The sequence below is a fragment of the Phascolarctos cinereus genome, unplaced genomic scaffold (assembly GCF_003287225.1).
Source record: "Phascolarctos cinereus isolate Bilbo 61053 unplaced genomic scaffold, phaCin_HiC Scaffold_2;HRSCAF=192, whole genome shotgun sequence".
Taxonomy (NCBI): domain Eukaryota; kingdom Metazoa; phylum Chordata; class Mammalia; order Diprotodontia; family Phascolarctidae; genus Phascolarctos; species Phascolarctos cinereus.
Window position 1 is genome coordinate 90,427,044 of NW_027555625.1, and position 18,520 is coordinate 90,445,563.

At 36.2% G+C, this 18,520-nt stretch overlaps 1 protein-coding gene across 1 annotated transcript in view; it reads left to right on the plus strand.

Moving 5' to 3' along the window:
• The window catches only part of CAMKMT (calmodulin-lysine N-methyltransferase), a 501,359-nt gene that overhangs the window by 435,672 nt on the left and 47,167 nt on the right, over nucleotides 1–18,520 (plus strand). Inside the window, 1 exon segment of the mRNA XM_021001297.2 lies at nucleotides 9,100–9,166. Within this exon segment, the coding sequence (XP_020856956.1) occupies nucleotides 9,100–9,166 (67 nt within the window).

Sequence of the window (18,520 nt, forward strand, 5' to 3'; positions counted from 1 at the left end):
GCACTGTGCTTGTTGCTATGGATACAAGGATAAAAACAAAACAGTTATGGTCCTCAAGGTACTTCCATCCTATTGGGGTTGGGATGGGGACAGGAGGATACAATATCTACATGGATAAAATGGAGATAGGGATACCAACAAGACCTGTTGACGTTGACATTGACAAAAGCAATTCCTAGAGAAGGAAACTCCCCCCACCAATGGAAATTGTCACCTTCTCAGTAACTGATAATTGTATGAGTGACCTGGGATGCTGAGAGGTTAAGTCACTTTCCCAGGGTCACATAGACAGTATGTGTCAGAGTTAGGACTTGAACCAGTCTCCCTGATGAATGATGATGATGATGACTGTCTACACCATCTTCTCCATTTGGAATTTAATTCTCAATCTGTTGTAGCACTCGCTTCCCCATCTTTGGATTTGCAGTCTTACTATAGGTAAAGTCCTATGCCACTGCTTTTTCTGGGTATACCTTGGTTCTCAAAGACCCTGCCAATGGAACACAAGCTGTTAAGTTTTTAAATATGGATCCCACGAAGTGTCTTGGAGATGGATCACCAGTGATGATTTGGGGGGGGTGGGGCTACAGCAGCTTGTTAAGCTCTCTGCTAAGGCATGAAGGGATTAAAATGTGAATAGGTCAGAAGAGTAACCATATGAATGGAACCTGGCATCTCAAAATAAAGAGAAAATCAAGTACCCATTACTAGCTTAGTACCATCTACTTATTAGGCGTTCAATAAATGTTTGTATTACTCAGGTATTACTACCTACACAAGACTTTTCTTGATCTATCCCAGTTGTTAGTTCTCTCTCTCTCTCTCTCTCTCTCTCTCTCTCTCTCTCTCTCTCTTTCTCTCTCTCTCTCTCTCTCTCTCTCTCTCTCTCTCTCTCTTTCTCTCTCTCTCTCTCTCTCTCTCTCTCTCTCTCTGTCTCTCCCCCCCTTCTCTCTGTCTCTCTCTGTCTCTCTCTCTCTCTCTCTCTGTCTCTCCCCCCCTTCTCTCTCTCTCTCTCTCTCTCTCTCTCTCTCTCTCTCTCTCTCTCTCTCATTTTTATGTACTTAATACATATCTATCTATGTTTATTTGTGTGTATACTATATTAGCAGTTAGGTGGCTCAGTGAATAGAGTACTGGGCCTGGAGTCAGGAAAACTTGAATTAAAATCCAGCCTCAGGCACTTACTGGCTCTGTGACCCTGGGCAAGCCACTTACTTCTGTTGGCCTCATTTTTCTCAACTGTAAAATGGGGATAACAATAGCACCTATCTCACAGGGTTGTTGTGAGGATCAAATGAGATAATATTTATTAAGTGCTTAGAATGGTGCCGGGCATATTGCAGGTGCTGGATAAATGTTCTCTTCCTTCCCCTTCCATCTGAAGTTTATAAGCTTCTTACAGGGACTTTTATTTCTTTATATTCTTAATATCTAGGGCACTGTTTTACATTCAGTCAGCATCTAACAAATGTTTGTTGAATAGAATCCTTGGTAGCATTTATAAATGAGAGAAGCCAAGCAGTGAGCATCTGGGAAATTGCTGGTGTTGTTCCTCTGCTGTCTTGGCTTTCACGAATTAGAGGTTATGAGTATCTTCTTTTTTCCATAAGTGATTAAGGGCCTCTGAAAGTTTTTGAGAAAGAATAACAGAAGAGCACCTAGTACAACAGTTTCTAGAATAACTGAGCCCTCCATAAGCATGAGCATCAGCCCTGGAGTCCTGGCTCCAGTGCCAGGGATCACCCTGAGATTGGACAGAACCAAATTTGTTATCCAAATGACATACCATACATATCACACTTGTAGATCGATTGTAATCCAAGCATTCACTAACATATGTAACTTCTAGATAATGAATCTTGTGGTCTGTAAGAATCAGCATATTTCATTCACTTCTTGTAGGAGACAGTGCCTAGATTTAAATTCTAGTATCGCTTGCCTAACATTATTTAAACTAACACAATGCTGAATTTAAAGGATTAATGAATTTTTATAGATTCATGATATCCACCAGAACTTCTGATTCTTTGAGAATCTGGGATCATCATTTTCTGCTTAATCCCACTTACGTGATGCTACTGCCAGCTAACATAGTTGACTTTCTATTAAATGTATTATAGATGAACTCGATATATCTTATACATAGTATGTAATCAATAAATATTTGTTGAATGAATAAGTGGTAGCCACTGGCTAATAACTGACAATGATGAGTGCTCTGCAAAATGTAATAAGGTATGATAGAAAGAACACTTAGTTTGGAGGTGGAGGACCTAGAATCTAATCCCAGCTCAGATAATTATTATTTATATGACTTTACACAAGCTACAACATCTCTGTGCCTCTCTTTCCTCATCTATATAATGAGGGTTTGAACCAGATGATAGTTAGTCAACTCTAAATCTTATGGCCTAAATCTTACATATGAATATATATGGTATCATATATATATATATATATATATATATATATATATATATATATATATATACACACACACACACACATATATATATATATATATATATATATATATATATATATATATATATATATATATGGTACTAAGAAGGTGTGAACAACCCCAAATGAAAAAATCATTCTGTTAAATAAATCAGTTGGGTAGGCAGTATTATAGTCTTATTGGCTGTTCATTGTTGGCCATCAGTCAGTTGTAATGCAACTACATGACCCAGAAGACTTGTTCTAGCAAGGATATCAGAAGAGAACATGTAGGCAAAAATGTCCAAAGAGGAGCCAGGAAGTTCAAGAAACAGAAGTGTGCAGATTCATCAATTCAGCAAACATTTATTAATGTGCACAGTTCTAGGAAGAGCAGGTGCATTGGTGCTGGTGAACAACTGCTAAAGCATTAGAGATTTTCATCGCCATGGTAGGAACAATGTGTAAGGCAGACGCCTGTCCTGCCGCAGTTTCTGACATTGTATGCTATCTTTTCATTTTGAGCAATTTCTTTATCTATAGCTTCTTTTAGAATCATGGAATCTTAGACCTGGGACCTCAAAGCCATAGAGTCCAACATCCCACTCTATACTGGACTTCTTTCTATAATACCAAAGGCATGTGGTCGTGCCACCTCTTTTTGAGCATTTCTGGGCATAAGAATTTGACCCTTCTGTGAAGGAACACATTTTATGTTGGACATTTCTAATTGAAAGACTCTTTCCTGATAACAAGCCAAAAATTTGCTAATGTATAAAACAAACCTACTTATTCTTCCTTGTGTCAGCCCTTCAGTTATGTAAAGACCATTATTGTGTCCACCTCCCCCCAAGTCCTCTCTTATCCATGCCAAACATCCCTAATTTTTAGTTATTACTTACATTAGTGAATTGTTAGGTTCAGGGCACAATAGTTCAGCATTATCAGTTTGTTCAACAGCAGCTCATTCAATTCCACCAACATCCATTGAGGACCTTCTGTGGGCAATGGGATTTGCTTGGCATGGGAGACAGATTAAAAGGCAGTATTGAGACCCTGCTCTTGAAGAGCTTTTAATTTAATGAGTAGGGAAGGCAAAGTGCTATGATTATTGACAAAGCATTTTCTTAATATTTTGAATATTATTGTTAGTATTTTATCAGTGTGATCTTTTTTTTTCTTTAGATGTGTGATGTTTGGTTTTTCATGTTGGTTATGATTTTATTACATCAAGGAGGTATTAAATCAAGGAAACCAACATGCTTTATTGAAAAAAATCCTTATTTCTCTAATAGAAGGCAGCGGGAAGATGGGCTGCATTTAGCAGAAATATCCTTAACAGCATATTTTGCAGGAACATATCTCTGCAATTTGGTGAGACACAATGATAAACAAAAAGGGGAAATATCCCCAGAAATTAAATGAAAAGATATACTCAAAGTAAATTAGGAAAGTCAACTTTTAAAAACCAAATAAGTGTGCACTATGTACACTTGTGTTTAATGGGTAGTCCAGCAGGTATTGCAATACGAAGAAATGTAAAATACAGCTGTTGCCTTCAAGGAGGTTATAAGGTTGTAAAGTATATAGAGAGAAATGTCCTCACAAAACTTCTTTTATTTGTCTAGGAACAGGGATACAGAGTTGATGAAACCATGATCCATCTCTTTTTTTCATTCAACAATAAGCACACAAAAAATATCTCCCAGAATTAAACTATTAAATTGTTCCAAAGCAGACTAATCACTTAACCTTCAGATTGAAATGAATGACATATTATAGTTTCATAGTTACATAATTTTGTCTGTTTTGAAAATAACTCAAGAAATTATTACATTGTGAAGTTATTGCTCTGTGATTATTAATGAGGAAAGTGGGATCATATTTTAGTTAAGTCAGAGTTGCCGAATGTTAAAATATGTAATACTAAACCTTAATGTATCAGACATTAACTTGGTCTAAAAATGCTGTCTTACCTGATATTTAATCTTAATGGATATTTTAAAATGACCTTATAGAATTTTATGTTTACATTGCTATCATTATTTGGAAAAAGAAATCTGTCTTGAAGGAAGAATCACCAGCGGCAAAATTAAAATTGAAATCCTATATTGTGGGCTTGTCTCTATCAGGTGTTTTATTCAAGAGGAGCATCTAAAGATAGAATTCCTGTTTCCTTTTAGCTTTAAGCATATATTCTATAACCCTAGAATTCCATACTACCTAGACAAGGGAGATCAGAAGTGATTGCACGATGTTCAGTTAATTGAAAATCACCTTAAGCCCTCAGTCTAACCCACAGTGTAGTGGAAAGACCCCTGGATTTGGAGTCAAGGGGACTTGCATTCAAATTCCGATTCTGCTACTTATTAACAATGTGTCCTTAATTTCTATGACTTTTGTTTCCTTATCTGTTAAATGAGAAGTTTAGAATAAATTATCCCTTGAGTCCTTTAAAACTCAAAATCCTTTAGTTCTATGAATCCTTCAAAAGCCTGGGTTCAAGTTTAGTGGACAATATTTGGCCCCACTTGTTATACATTATTCCCCCTATGTTAACTGTGCTTATCAAATTTGCAGATGAGACAATATTATGATAGCTAACATATTGTATAACAAATGAGATAATGTATTGTATGTATTTGTACATGCATATATGCATGTATACACATACATTATTTTGCACCCCTTTAAGTGCTATGTAAATATGAACAATTATTACATGTAGTAGATTCAGGATCAAAAGTATCTCAACCATGTGAAATGCTGGTATGAATCTAATAAAATGAAATTTAATAGAGACAAATGTGAATCTCCCGTGAACCTTATAAAGATAAGATGGGGCAGGCAGGGCTAAATAGACTATAGGTCATCTGAGAAAGAGCCCAGTTTCCTCATCTAGAAAATGGCAATAATAACAGCTAGTATTATTGTGGTGGTTGTTGTCAATATTATCATCACCATCATCATCATCATCATCATCATCATCATTATTATTATTATTATTATTATTATTATTATTATTATTATTATCATTATCATTATTATTATTATCTGAGTTCTCTTCACTGCCCTGCCTTTCTGGTCATTCAGGGAATACCACTTGGGCCCTCTTTTGCTTTAGCTTCCTTAATTTATATCAAAAGGGGCCTGCAATAGCCTTCACTGGAGTTCTAACTTTCTCTAGCAACTATGATTCTGTGTTGAAATGTAGGAAATCCTTTACTACCTCATTCAGAGTTAACTATTGCACTGATAGGCCACAATAGTGTATATATGTATGTATATGTGTGTACATGTGTATACACACACATACTTACATATATGCCATTGCAATGAGAGACCAAAAAACTCCGTGATGTAAAGGAGAGTAACATATGGAAATAAGAAGTCTAGGCAAAGTGCTGTGATCATTGACTATAGCAAAGATGTTCTTAATATTTTAAATATTTTTAGTAGTATTTTATCAGAACATGATCTTTTTTTTCTTTAGATGCATGTTAGGTTTTTTACATTGACTATGATTTTATTAAATCAAGGAGAGATCTAGAAATATACATACATGTATGTGTGCACCAAGAGGCGTAGAGTCCAGCATTACAGAGAGAGCTGATAGTCTTACTCTATTCTAGTCTGGTCTCATTGACGATATTGTGTTCTATTCTGCATGCTGCATTACAGAAAGGACGTTGATTGCATTGACAAAGCTGAAGACTATCCAGAGAGCAAAGCTGCACAGTGGTAAAAGGGCCTCATGGTCATGCCATCTGAATCAAGTGAAGGAACTGGGGGTGTTTAGCTTGGATGAGAGCAGCCTTAAGAAGAACATGGTGTCGGTCTTCAAATTTGAATGTGGAAGAGGGGTCAGACTTGCCTGGCTTGGCCCCAGGGGACAGAATTTAGGAGTTAGAGATGCAGATGCAGGCTGGACATCAGGGGAAGATTCCTAACAACTAAACCTTTTGAGGAAAATGGCTGCAGAAGGTCATGGGCTCCAGCAAAAGGTAGATGGCCACATGTTGGCTTTGTTATAGAGATTTTTGTTCCAGTATGTTTTGGCCTTGAAAAAATAACCCCTGAGGTCCCTTCTGACTTCAAGATCCTGTGATTTTTGTGGCCATCTGAGTCCCTTTCCTTTATAACTTAAGGAGAATAAGAACCCATTAGTGATATTGACTCACTAAGAGCTACCTCAAAATCTGTGCTAATTTACCTAAGTAGAGCAGGGGTGGGGAAAAGAATGTATCCATTCAGGCAATGTTTTAAAACAGTTGTGCCATTTTTTTTCACTAGCATTCACTTGAAATAAAATGCTCCTAAACCACAAAAGACATTCCCTCTAGTTCTAAAAATAACATAGCCTAAACATTGCTATGAAAAAAATTTTATTAAAAAAAGAAATTTGCTTTTATGATATATGTTCATATACTTGCTGTAGCTTGAACTCCCAGAGTGATGGATTTATACATTGTATAAAAATATGTAGTGTTAAGATGTTTACTGAAAAATATTAATAGGTTTCTGAGTTATATAATTTAACTTCACTGTGACTATTTTGTAACAAAATAATATGTTTTGCTTGCTAGATTAGTCATGCACTCATACGGCTCTACAGGTATATGCTGCGCATTGTAACATGCTGTTGAATTCCATGGAAACCCCGAGTAGGGTGTGGTCTGAGTGTGGGGGAGGTTGATCAGGAATAGTCGTTGACTCTTTAGTAATTTTCTTTTTTGAAAAATAAAGATGTCAGCTGTCCCTTTTTGCAAGACATTTAATTTAGAAGATTTTCCTGAAATACTTTATTCCTGAAATAGACAGAACTGTAGGCCGATTGTGTCATTTCAGTTAATCAAAACAAGTAGTCAAATTAGTCTCTTTTATTTTTTTTAATGAATGTAATTTAACGGCATTTAATTTGCATACAGGAAAGTTCACCCTGAGAAAAAAAATCTGCATTATAGCACTTTTGTAAACCTCAACAAAGCCCTTCATTAGGAGACCTAATTACTTTTCTCTACCTACTCCTAAGGAGAAAAGCTATCACAGTACCTGGTCATTCATTCAGACAAGAAAGCGTGCCTGGTGATTCAAGCAGAGACATGGGTGTGAGATTCCTGTGGCTCTCTTCTTGCTGGGTGATTGTAACAAGTTTAGAGCAGCTCAGGTAATCTGAGTTCTCTTCACTGCCCTGCCTTTCTGGGTATTCAGGGAATACCACTTGGGCCCTCTTTTGCTTTAGCTTTCTTAATTTATATCAAAAGGGGCCTGCAATAGCCTTCACTGGAGTTCTAACTTCCTCTAGCAACTACGATTCTGTGTTGAAATATAGGAAATCCTTTATCTGCTTAGAGGAATTAGGCCTGGCTCCCTGGAAACCAAGAAGCAAGCTTTGAAGAAGTCTATATACCTATGCCCCACCTCTTCAGAGAGGCAGCAGTTACCCCAGGAGCACCCATCAGGATCTTTGGTTTCTGTATGAGGCCTGCCCTGACTGTATTGGAGTCTCCACTTGGGCTCATTGCTCTTATAAGTGAGTAGGAGATGCATTAATTGCTAGGGTAAGAACAGAGGGAAAACATACCAGCAGTGACCAAAGTCCTTTTGCCATGTTGTAGCCCTTGTGTGATAGGTGTGCTGGGATATGTCTGCGACGATCTCCTTTAAGCCTCTAGAAGTTGTGGGACAAGTAGAATGATTTTCAACTCGTAGTTTATAGCTACTAGCAATACCAGAATAGAAGAAGGAAAAAGAAAAAGGAATAAAAACTTTTGGAGGACAACCATGTAGATGTACCTGGGCTCCCAAGAATTCTGTGCACACAGTATGAGAGATGAATTAAGAGAAATAAGGTAATCATAGAATATTAGAAAAGGGAGCAATCAGTATAACTCCCTCATTTTACGGATGAGGAAACTGGGGGCCAGAGACAAGAAGCAACTTGGCCAAAGTCATATGCAATTAGCAGGAGATCTATGTCAACTATAATTCAGGCCTTTTGGTTTCTACTCCATTATTCTCCCTCCTATCTCATGTTAACACTGAGAAGACACCATAAGATTTGCATTTTATTTAGATCATTGTGTTTTTGTCTTTACAAATATACATACTTATATGTGTGTATATGTATATGCATGTATACATGTGTGTATATATATATATATATATAGATACACACATATACATATATACACGTGTGTGTGTGTGTGTATGAGTATATACACCTCAGAGGCTTGGCCATGCAGCAATTAATATTTTTTAGTCAAAGAAACTCATGAAGATCATCTACTAAAGTTTGAAAAGAGTTTCATTCTCCTCATGGCATGGAGGCAACCCTAGATTCTCAAAGGCTTTACTAGTGGTTCACAAGCTCTGATAATTTCTATCAACTTATACAAACTTTGATTAATGGACTAATGGTGTAATATCATCCCAAGTCTAGTCTAACTAAGGGTAGAAAGACTTATCACTGAAAAGTTGGCCCAGTGATTTATTTTTTAATCATAATAACTCTACTAAGTTATGGAAAAGTTACAATCGATGTTGGTGAAGGGAGCACCCACGTTGTTGAAATCATAGCTCCTTTGAAGTAAAAAAAAGATATAAATATGTAAATTGACCAATATTCCACAGATTATTCTTAACTGTATCCTGTAGATGTGAATGACATCATCACAAGGAACCGGAAGGAAGGTGTGTTTAAGACTCAAGCAATATCAAGCTGGTAAGCATTTTTCAGTGCGAAAAGATTTTGGGTATTCACAAGTGTGTTCTGATGCTTTTAGTGTTCTGGATTGGTGAATGTAACTGTAATGAGAAATATTTGTGGTCTGAAATAGGAAATTTACTTCCTACCTCAAATGATAGGAAATTCAATTAGTTTTTTTTTAATGAATGATGTTTAAGAAGACAAGATAGAATTCTTTCAAATTCTGTCAATTCTGACCTGAATAAATAATGGTATTCATCCTTAATCAGCATCCATATGTATATATATATATATATATATGCATGTGTGTATGTATATATGTGTGTGTGTATACATATATGTATATGTGTATTTTGTGTGTGTGTGTGTGTATACAGAGAGAGAGAAATATATCTTTGTACATTATTTCTCTGATCATAGAAACAATCAGTTATGGAACCCAAGATAGACAAGTTTTATGTAAAAATGTGTGTTTATGCATTTTACCATAGGCATTACTTCCAATATTTGCTGGTTTTTTGGCCGCATATGATTTTTCCATCATTTGATATTTTAAGTTTCCTCTATGTCTGGAATACTTTCCTTTCTTCAGTAGAAAATGGGTGAATAGTCAACAGTACTTAAAAGGTGAAGTGATTGACAATATCAGACCTATGGGAAGTAGCAATGACTCTTACTTATAAGTGGGTAAATACAGTCTGTGGCTTTAAAAATGTCTCTTCTGTTATGATACTTAGAACAAGTTGACTGGAATGTGCAGTATTTCTCATTATTCTATATAAGACTGAAAAAGACCAATAATGTATCTATGTAGCCTTAAGCTTGGACTAGAGAAAAAAAAGGAAGGTCAGCCCTTAGCTATGTACTACCTTCATTTATAGGACAGTGCTGACTACAGAATGGAGATTACCATCCACTTTTTTTGTATGGGACTTCATCTTTTGTCATGATTTCAAACCTGGTCTTTTAGTTATCAATCAAAAGCACATTTTCTACATTGTCCTCATTTACATCTATCTAATGCTTAAGGTCATTTGTGACCATTTGAGTGAATTTCAGCATATGGAATCAGTGAATAATAGATTTCAGCTCCATGCTGTGAAGAAAGATTGTGTTTTTACAAGGCATAATGTTGTTTACTGGGTGTTAATAATCACTAATTAATAAACATATCTAGACTTCTAAAATGTTGCATTTTAAGGGATAAAAATGTCAAGTGTTTAACTTAGAGCAAGAGCATTTTCTGCATAAAATAATTAAATCACATAAAGGAATGGAATGTGGTGACTCAACCCAGAACACATCTAAAATGCTCAAAAAATGAACTTTTCTGTTCTTTAGCATGCCATCTCTGAAGACACGCTTCTGAAATAGAAGGAAGTATAAACCTATGTATACATATTGTGCTTCCTAGGGCCCTCCATGATGATGTCTTTCCTCCTTTCTCCCATATTAATCATGGTCAGTTTCTTCTCTCTTAACCCCTGAAAGCATTTTGTCCAGATTCTCTGTGGCACTTGCCCAGAAAATAGATGGATGAATCAGGCCCTCAAGTGCCCTGATCTTATATTAAGATGATACTTGACCACTTAACCTTCAAGAAGCTAAGAGGAAGCTGCCTACTGTTGCTGTAATGTCTGCCTTACCCTTATAACCACTGCTTTCCCACCCATATCCAGGATGATAAGATGAAAGCATTAGCTCTGTGAGAGAAGAATGAAAGGAAACATTTTACAAAAAAGCTAAGATATAGTGTAGTATTCTTTTTTAATGCCTCAACACATCTGTAGAATTCCTCCTCCAAATTGGAGGTGTGAAATAACAGGAGCTACAAATTACTAATAGGTATTTACCATAGCTACAAAGCCTACATGTGAGCCAAATATTTCTGCTATTAAGAAGTACTTCAAAGCTTTGACATGGGAGGTTTGTAATGGCAAAACGTCTCTTATAACTCCACCTATGGAAGAAAAAGTACAAGAGGAAAGTAAAGTTGTGATGCCAGAAACATAAGAAATACTATTTTTACCATAGAATGAATGAACTTCTTCATACAGCACATTTTTGTTCATATTATACTCATTGTATAGAGAAGGATTCCTACCTTAACTATTAGCATCTCTCACAACTTCCCACTTCTTCCGTGTGTCATAGCAGGTCCCTTCTCTAATAACCATCCTTTTCTAAAGTAACTTTCTTGCCCTTCACTGCAAACTCTAGATGCCTTACCCCATTTTAACCTCATGTCATCTTCCAATGTGTATATACAATCTTAAACATGAAGGCTGTTGATGAGATGGGCTCATTTATTCATTTAGCCAGTATTATAGCATACCTACTATGTGCAAGGCATTTTGCCTTAGGAGATGATAAGCAAGAAATTATTGAAGATAAATGCCAGACAAGGAGGTAACTTATGCAGGGATAGCTAACCATTTACCAAGTAGAAAGTCATGTACTCAGCCTATCTTAATTGTTGGATTTGCCTTAAAATGTCTCCAAGAGTGTGAGCGCTTCTTCAGGAGCCCCAAGCTTCTTGCATTTGTGTATCACCAGGTCTTTCCAGTGAATATTTTTGCTAGATGATACACTAATTATTTGCTACCTTTTTCTCCTTTCATCAAATTAATCTGACTCAATGCCTATTTAAAGTACTTAAAATGGTATTTTTTTTACTTTTAAATGCATATAAGTTTATTTTACATTATTAACATTTTTCTCTGTCACTTTTTTTTAAATAATATGTGCCAGGCACTTTATTAAGTGCTTTATAGATATTATTTCATTTTCCCCACTTAATAGTATTTCATTTTTTCCAGTTCCACGTAAAGATAGTTTTCAACATTCACTTTTGTAAGATTTTGAGTTCCAAATTTTTTTTCTCCCTCTCTCCCCTCCTCTCCCTCCTCCCCAAGACTGCAGTCAATCTGATATCGGCTATACATATACAATCATATTAAACATATTTTAAAGTGGTATTTAAGAAATGAAGTGATCTTTCTATAAAACTTGCACATGAAATGTAAGAAATGTGATGTGAGATGAACCATTCCAAACTGAATGAATATGGAGTTCATTGCCACTTTCCAGCTTTCTTCGTAATATAATCTTCAAACCCAAATAAACAATCTGGGATTGCTCCTTGGTCTCCATTGTCAGTCTAGAGTATGTCATTCTCTTTTAGTAAAGAACTGGTTTTCAGGAGTGCTTCAACAGGCATGCTGTGAAATGATTGGAAAATATATATAGTCAAATAAAGTAGAATATATAGGATTGAGTAGCTGGCTTTTGAGGTCCAATAGCCTCTGACCACACCCTGTTGATTTAACCTTACTGCCTTGGGAATAGTCATGGTGGTGTTGTTATTGTTGTATAGTTTACCTAGATTTTAGTGAAACAGTTGGAAAAAACCTCTTTCAATTGTTAGGGACAAAATGACCCAAAGAGTAGTAGTCATTAATACGTCCATGTCCAAATAGAAGTTCTTAAATGGGGCACCACAGGAATCTATGTTTGGCCTTGTGCTATTTAAAATGTTTGCCAGTTATTGGATAAAAGATGGCATGGTTATCAAGTGAGGTGAGACAGCTGACATGTTGGATGGCAAAGTTAAGGCCCCCAAAATATCTCAGTTGGCTAAAATGATTGACTCTAATAACACTAAGTTAATAGGAAGAAATATAAAGTCTTGTACTTGAATTTTTGAAAACAATATAAATTTATAAGATAGGCAAGACATGGCTAAATAGCAATTTATCTAAAGAAGATCTAGGGATTTGCGGTAGACTACAAGCTCACTATGAGTCATGAGTACGATATGGCAGCCAAAAATTGAGCATAACATGCTCTTACACTGCATTATGAGAAGCCTAGTATTAAGAAAGCCTTAAAAGATTCTGTAAATTGATTTTCTACAACAGATTACATCTTCATAGAGATACATTTTACTAACATGTATAGATAATTCCACTGTCTTTGCTGATTATTAAAAAGCATTTAACCACAATAGAGCAAAATAGTAACATCAACTAATTAAAGTTACGTAAGTGCATTTAAGGAGAGAAATGGAAGACATCAATAAACATTTGTTATTAAAAAGAAAAAAAGAAGAAGAAAAAGGAGAAGAGCTCCAAAATTTTTTTTTTAAAATAGCAAACTATTTTAAAAATAGCCATCAAAGACAGTAGAGACATCATATCAAAAGTGTGCTGGTAAATGTTTAATAATGTGCTCTCCAGGGGGAAAATATATACACAGAACACACTTTTATGTTTACTCTTCATTCTTAACATTTTCTATACCAGCATTACTTTCTTAAGTCTAGCCAGTCAACAAAATAATAATCAAGCCTTTTTTTGTTGTATTTGCAAATTTCTAAAGTGTAAATGCTCACACTGAAAATTTAGCCATTGGCTCTTGTGAGCCAGTTGGAAAGGGCTCCACTGCACCCCCTACAAAGGAAATCTATGCTAAGGGGAGCACATTTGTAAGAAAATTGAGAGACTGATTCCCTAAGTATTTGAAGGAGGGGGAGATACTAAAGGTCTTGGGGGGGAAACCTTACTCATACTGAAAAAAGGCAACTGGAGAGATCAACAATTACCAACTTATAGGCCTACTCTCCCATGTAAACAATATTTGGATGAAACCCATAACAAGTGAATTGAGGGCATTCTCAATGAGTTTCTTTGTAAAGAACAGGCAAGCTTTTGCAAATAATATTCTGCAGTGAACCGTGTCACTATTTAAGAACGGACAGATCTATATGAGAAAGCATTTGATTTAATAGAGCAAAACACTGCCTTAAAACCTTTCTTCCAATAAGGTGTCTCCCATCCAGATTCCAGAATCATTCAAGATTCTTTGAGAGATATAACAATATAATATCTGTGTTGAGTGATCCTCTGATACTTATGTATCAGATGAGGCATAAAATAGGGAGATTTATGTTCACCAAAGGTGTTCACTACTGTGATCATTCATGATAGAGTCCAAATTAAAGGACTCCCTGTAAATGGTTGGATGGCCAAGACACTTCCATTTGCTGATGGCATTGTTCTAGTTGCATTAAGCCAAAGAGCATTGTACAATCTCCTGGAAGAGATCTGTAATCCCTTAAACGAATTTGCTCTGATCATCTACCCGGTAAAGACCACGTGGATGAAGGATGCCTGTCAGTGCTTCTTAAACTGTGGGTTACAACACCATATGGGTTTGTGAAACATTTGGCAACAGCAAAAGGTTTCTGAACACACAATGGCCACAAGTTAATTAAAAAGCAGACACGTAAAGGAATCCAACATGTTTCTGGCAGCACTTGTGCAACTTCACTGCAATCTTGTTTTGAACACAGAGCATGCTCACTTTACACTGCACATGCCCTCAGGCCATGCAATGCCAATGAATGCTGCAAAACTTGAAAAGGGATCACAAGTGGCTAAAGTTTAAAAAGCCCTGGCATAGATCATTACATGCAATTGAATGGACAATCTATAGAGCTTGACCATCAATATGTACATCTGGGCAAATAGTATGAATGGATAGACTCAGGATTAAAAGGGAAGAGAACATGTTAGATTGCCTTTAAGAAATTGCAAAGCTTCTTTAATGACATCAAATTTCTTCTGGAAACAAAAGCCTATGTTTTTTTTAAAAAATAAATATTATTTTTCCCTAATTGCATGTTAAAGCAATTTTTTAACATTTGATTTTTTTGAGTTTTGATTTTTTTTAGTTTTGTTCTATCCTTCCCTTCATCCCTGCCCCCCACCCTGAAGGTAAGCAATCAGATATAGGTTATACATCTTTTAAGTGCAATATTCTAGTCATGTTCTATATCTACAAGAGAGGAGCACTATAGTCCTCAAAATTGCTGAAAATGACTGTCACCGAGGGGAAACAAGAAGAAGTATGGTGAATATGACCAAGTTGCAATTACGTAATTAATGAAGAACTTCAAAGAACAGTCAAGTCAGCTAGCATTTATTAAGGGTCTTCAATGTGTCAGGTGCTCTTCTAAGTGCTAGATACAAAGTAAGGAAAAACACAGTCCCTATCATACATACATACATACATACATATATATCTATATCTATATAGATAGATAGATAGATAGATATATACACATAATGAACCAATGTTAATTTTACCAATGTGGTTCATAGTTTTAAAATCCAAATGTGAACTGTATTGTGTGAATTGTAAGGAACTCTGAGTATTAAACAATTCCTCTTTTTTTTTTTTTGCTAGGCACTGGAGTTAAGTGACTTGCCCAGGGTCACACAGTTAGTGAGTGTTATGTGTCTGAGGCTGGATTTGAACTGAGGTCCTCCTGACTCCAGGGCTGGTGCTCTATCCACTGCACCACTAGCTGCCCCCTGTGATTCCTCTTCTTTCAGTTGCTGCCTTGCATATGGGATACAAAACAACTGTGTGTACTTTCCTCACTAACAATGGTGATTAAATCACCAAGTTTATAGGTAAAAGGGCAGGGTAAATAACATCTCCTATTCAGTCTTCTTTTATACAGAAAAGTTCCCACAAGGATGTTATTCAGTTTCTTCTATCTTAATGTCTCTACTTTTCTTTTTCTGTTTTAAAAGAGATACAAGTATCTGTTTTGAATGGATCTCAAGCTTTGGGTAGTAATAATTACTGATATATGGTTAATATTTGCAAAGTGCTTTTTTATCACAGCCTTGTGAAATAGGTGTTATTACTGCCATTTTACACATGAGGAAACTGAAGCTTGGAGAGGTTACTTATCTAGGTTCAAACATCTGGTATATATTTAAAACTAGTGTCTTCTGATGCTCCTTCTTCTTGCCTTCTCCTAGAAGAGGCTATGTAGGGGCAGCTAGGTGGCACAGTGGGTAGAGCTCCGGCCTTGGAGTCAGGATGACACTTGACACTTACTAGCTGTGTGACTTTGGGCAAGTCACATAACCCTGATTGCCTAGCAAAAAAAAAAAAAAGAAAAAGAAAACAAAGAGGCTATGTGGTATAGTGAGAAGAGAACTTGAGTTGAAGCCAGAAGACCTGAGTTCAGATTCAGCCCTTGCTACTTGTTACCAGTATGACCTAAGGCTTGAACTCTCTGGACCTCAGATTCCTAATTTGTAAAGGGGCAACTTTGTGATTCAGGAACGCCTGAGTTCAAATCCATCCTCAGACACATACTAGCAGTGTGACCTTGGGTAACTCACTTAACCTGTTTCTGCCGTGGTTCCCTCAACTGTAAAAAGGAGATAATAACGGGGATGTTAGGAGATTCAAAGGAGATGATAATTGTAAGTTCCTTAGCATAGTGCCTGGCACATAGTAGGTGCTAAATAAATAATAGCTATTATGTTAGTATAACTGGTGGATTAAGCTAGATGACATCTAAAGTCTCATAGTGATATAGATGGTAACTGAATTGTGATCTTGGCATAGGAAACTCCTTCTACTGATGCAGGTCAACACCCTCTCTTCAACTTTTAGAGTTTGAGAGATTTGCCTGGAGAAATTAGAGTTTAAGTGACTTGCCCAAGGACACATTTGAACCCATTTCTTCCTTGATTCAAGGCTAGTTTCCTATACCTTGTACCCTGCCTGTATATGAGCTTCCTCATAGCTCATAATCTAGACTTCTAAGTGCCAATATCAAGCAACTAAAATGGTTTGTTTCTACAATCATTAATCCATTTTTTTCACCCTATGAATATATTTCACCCCATGTCCTGGGTACTCTCTCCTTTATGGTTCCCTTTACCCATAGTGAATAGAAGGATCTTTTCCTCAAAAATTCAGTCATAGTGGACCTATTGACATGCTGATCCTTGTGCTCCTAGCATGCTTCTTCCTGGTGCAGGCTTCACACTCACCCAGAATAGGGCAGAAGCTATAATAGACAGCCAAGTATGACCATCAGCACTTTGAAGCCTGGTAAAATCAGCAAACAACTGTCTTTAACTGTGAGGAAAGTCCTACATTTGGGCATTTGAACAAAAACAAAAACAAAAAAACTACTCCGAATCCAATGATGAATTACTTTCAAAAGAAATCTCTTAATATGCGGCATAGCCCACTGAAAACTAAAATAGAAATTCATATCTTATAGCTGAACTACCTTGGAGAGAAATCACCCTAAACTTCCATCCCAGCTTGAGCTCAGTACACCTTTCCTTTTCTTAATCTGGGAAAGGTGCTTCAGACTTGGTAGGAAATAAAAGAACTGCCAGTTCGCCAGGCATTGTACATAAATGTACCTTAAGTATAAAGAATGAAAACATTTGTTAATTCCCTGATTTAGTATCCAAATGGTACATGGCTACAATTTACAATCCATTAGTTCTGATTTTTGTTATTACTTTGTTTTTGTACCATGTAAGTTAATCAGCTGTCATGATCATAGAATCAGAGAAATCTGAGATGGAAAATATAATTAGTAAAATAATTAGTACCTTTCATTCAAGGATCTCAAAATTCTTTACCAATCCTCCTTACCCAGGGTAGAGTATGTAGGTCACTAAGACAAGGTGGTCCAAATGTCAGGCAACATTTCAATTTCACTTTTGAACTCCAAATCACTTTTCCTTTACAGTTTCATGACAGTTGTCAAAGTCATAAAGGGTCAAAGGGTAGAGTTAGTCTCAAGGTCAAGCCAGGAACATACAATTGATAAACTAGAATACTCTCTGGGAATTTTTCATTAAACTCACTAGCACTTAATTGATTTAAAAGGCCCAGACTTCCATCCATTAAACCAATTCTGCCTACTTATTCTGTTTATTTTGCAGTCGTCCTAAACCTCCAAAAAAGGAAAGCAAATTATACACAGTCAATTAATTGTATGTATGCAGTTTATCTAATTTGCAATTATCTATAGTGAATTTTTCCTTTAGACCTGGCCCTTCTTCATCCTCCCTGCACTCCCTCCCCACCTAGATAGCTTCCAGTTTACAAGTTAATTTTAATGTCAGCTTAAATATATGAGAAAGGTAAATCTGGTGCAAGAAAATCAGATACATGAAACTTTTGTTTTTCTGTCTTAGATAACCTCTGCTACTATTCACCTTCATTCATCTGCATAATAAAATCCCAAAATGTGTTCTTGCTAATTCAAGAATTTGGAATCCACTCTATATTTTTGTTCCCATTTTACAGATAAACCAAATTCAACCCTGAGAAAGGCTGTCATTTCCCCATGGTGACCCATTGAATTTGTGGTTAAAGGATGAATTAAAATCAGGATCTCCTATTGTACTAAAATGTTAAAGCTTCTCTTTCTTTAACAATGAACATTCTTAATATTTTATTAACCCATTTTTTTTGTCATTTGCTTTTTTGGTGAGGCAGTCGGGGTTAAGTGACTTGCCCATTGTCACA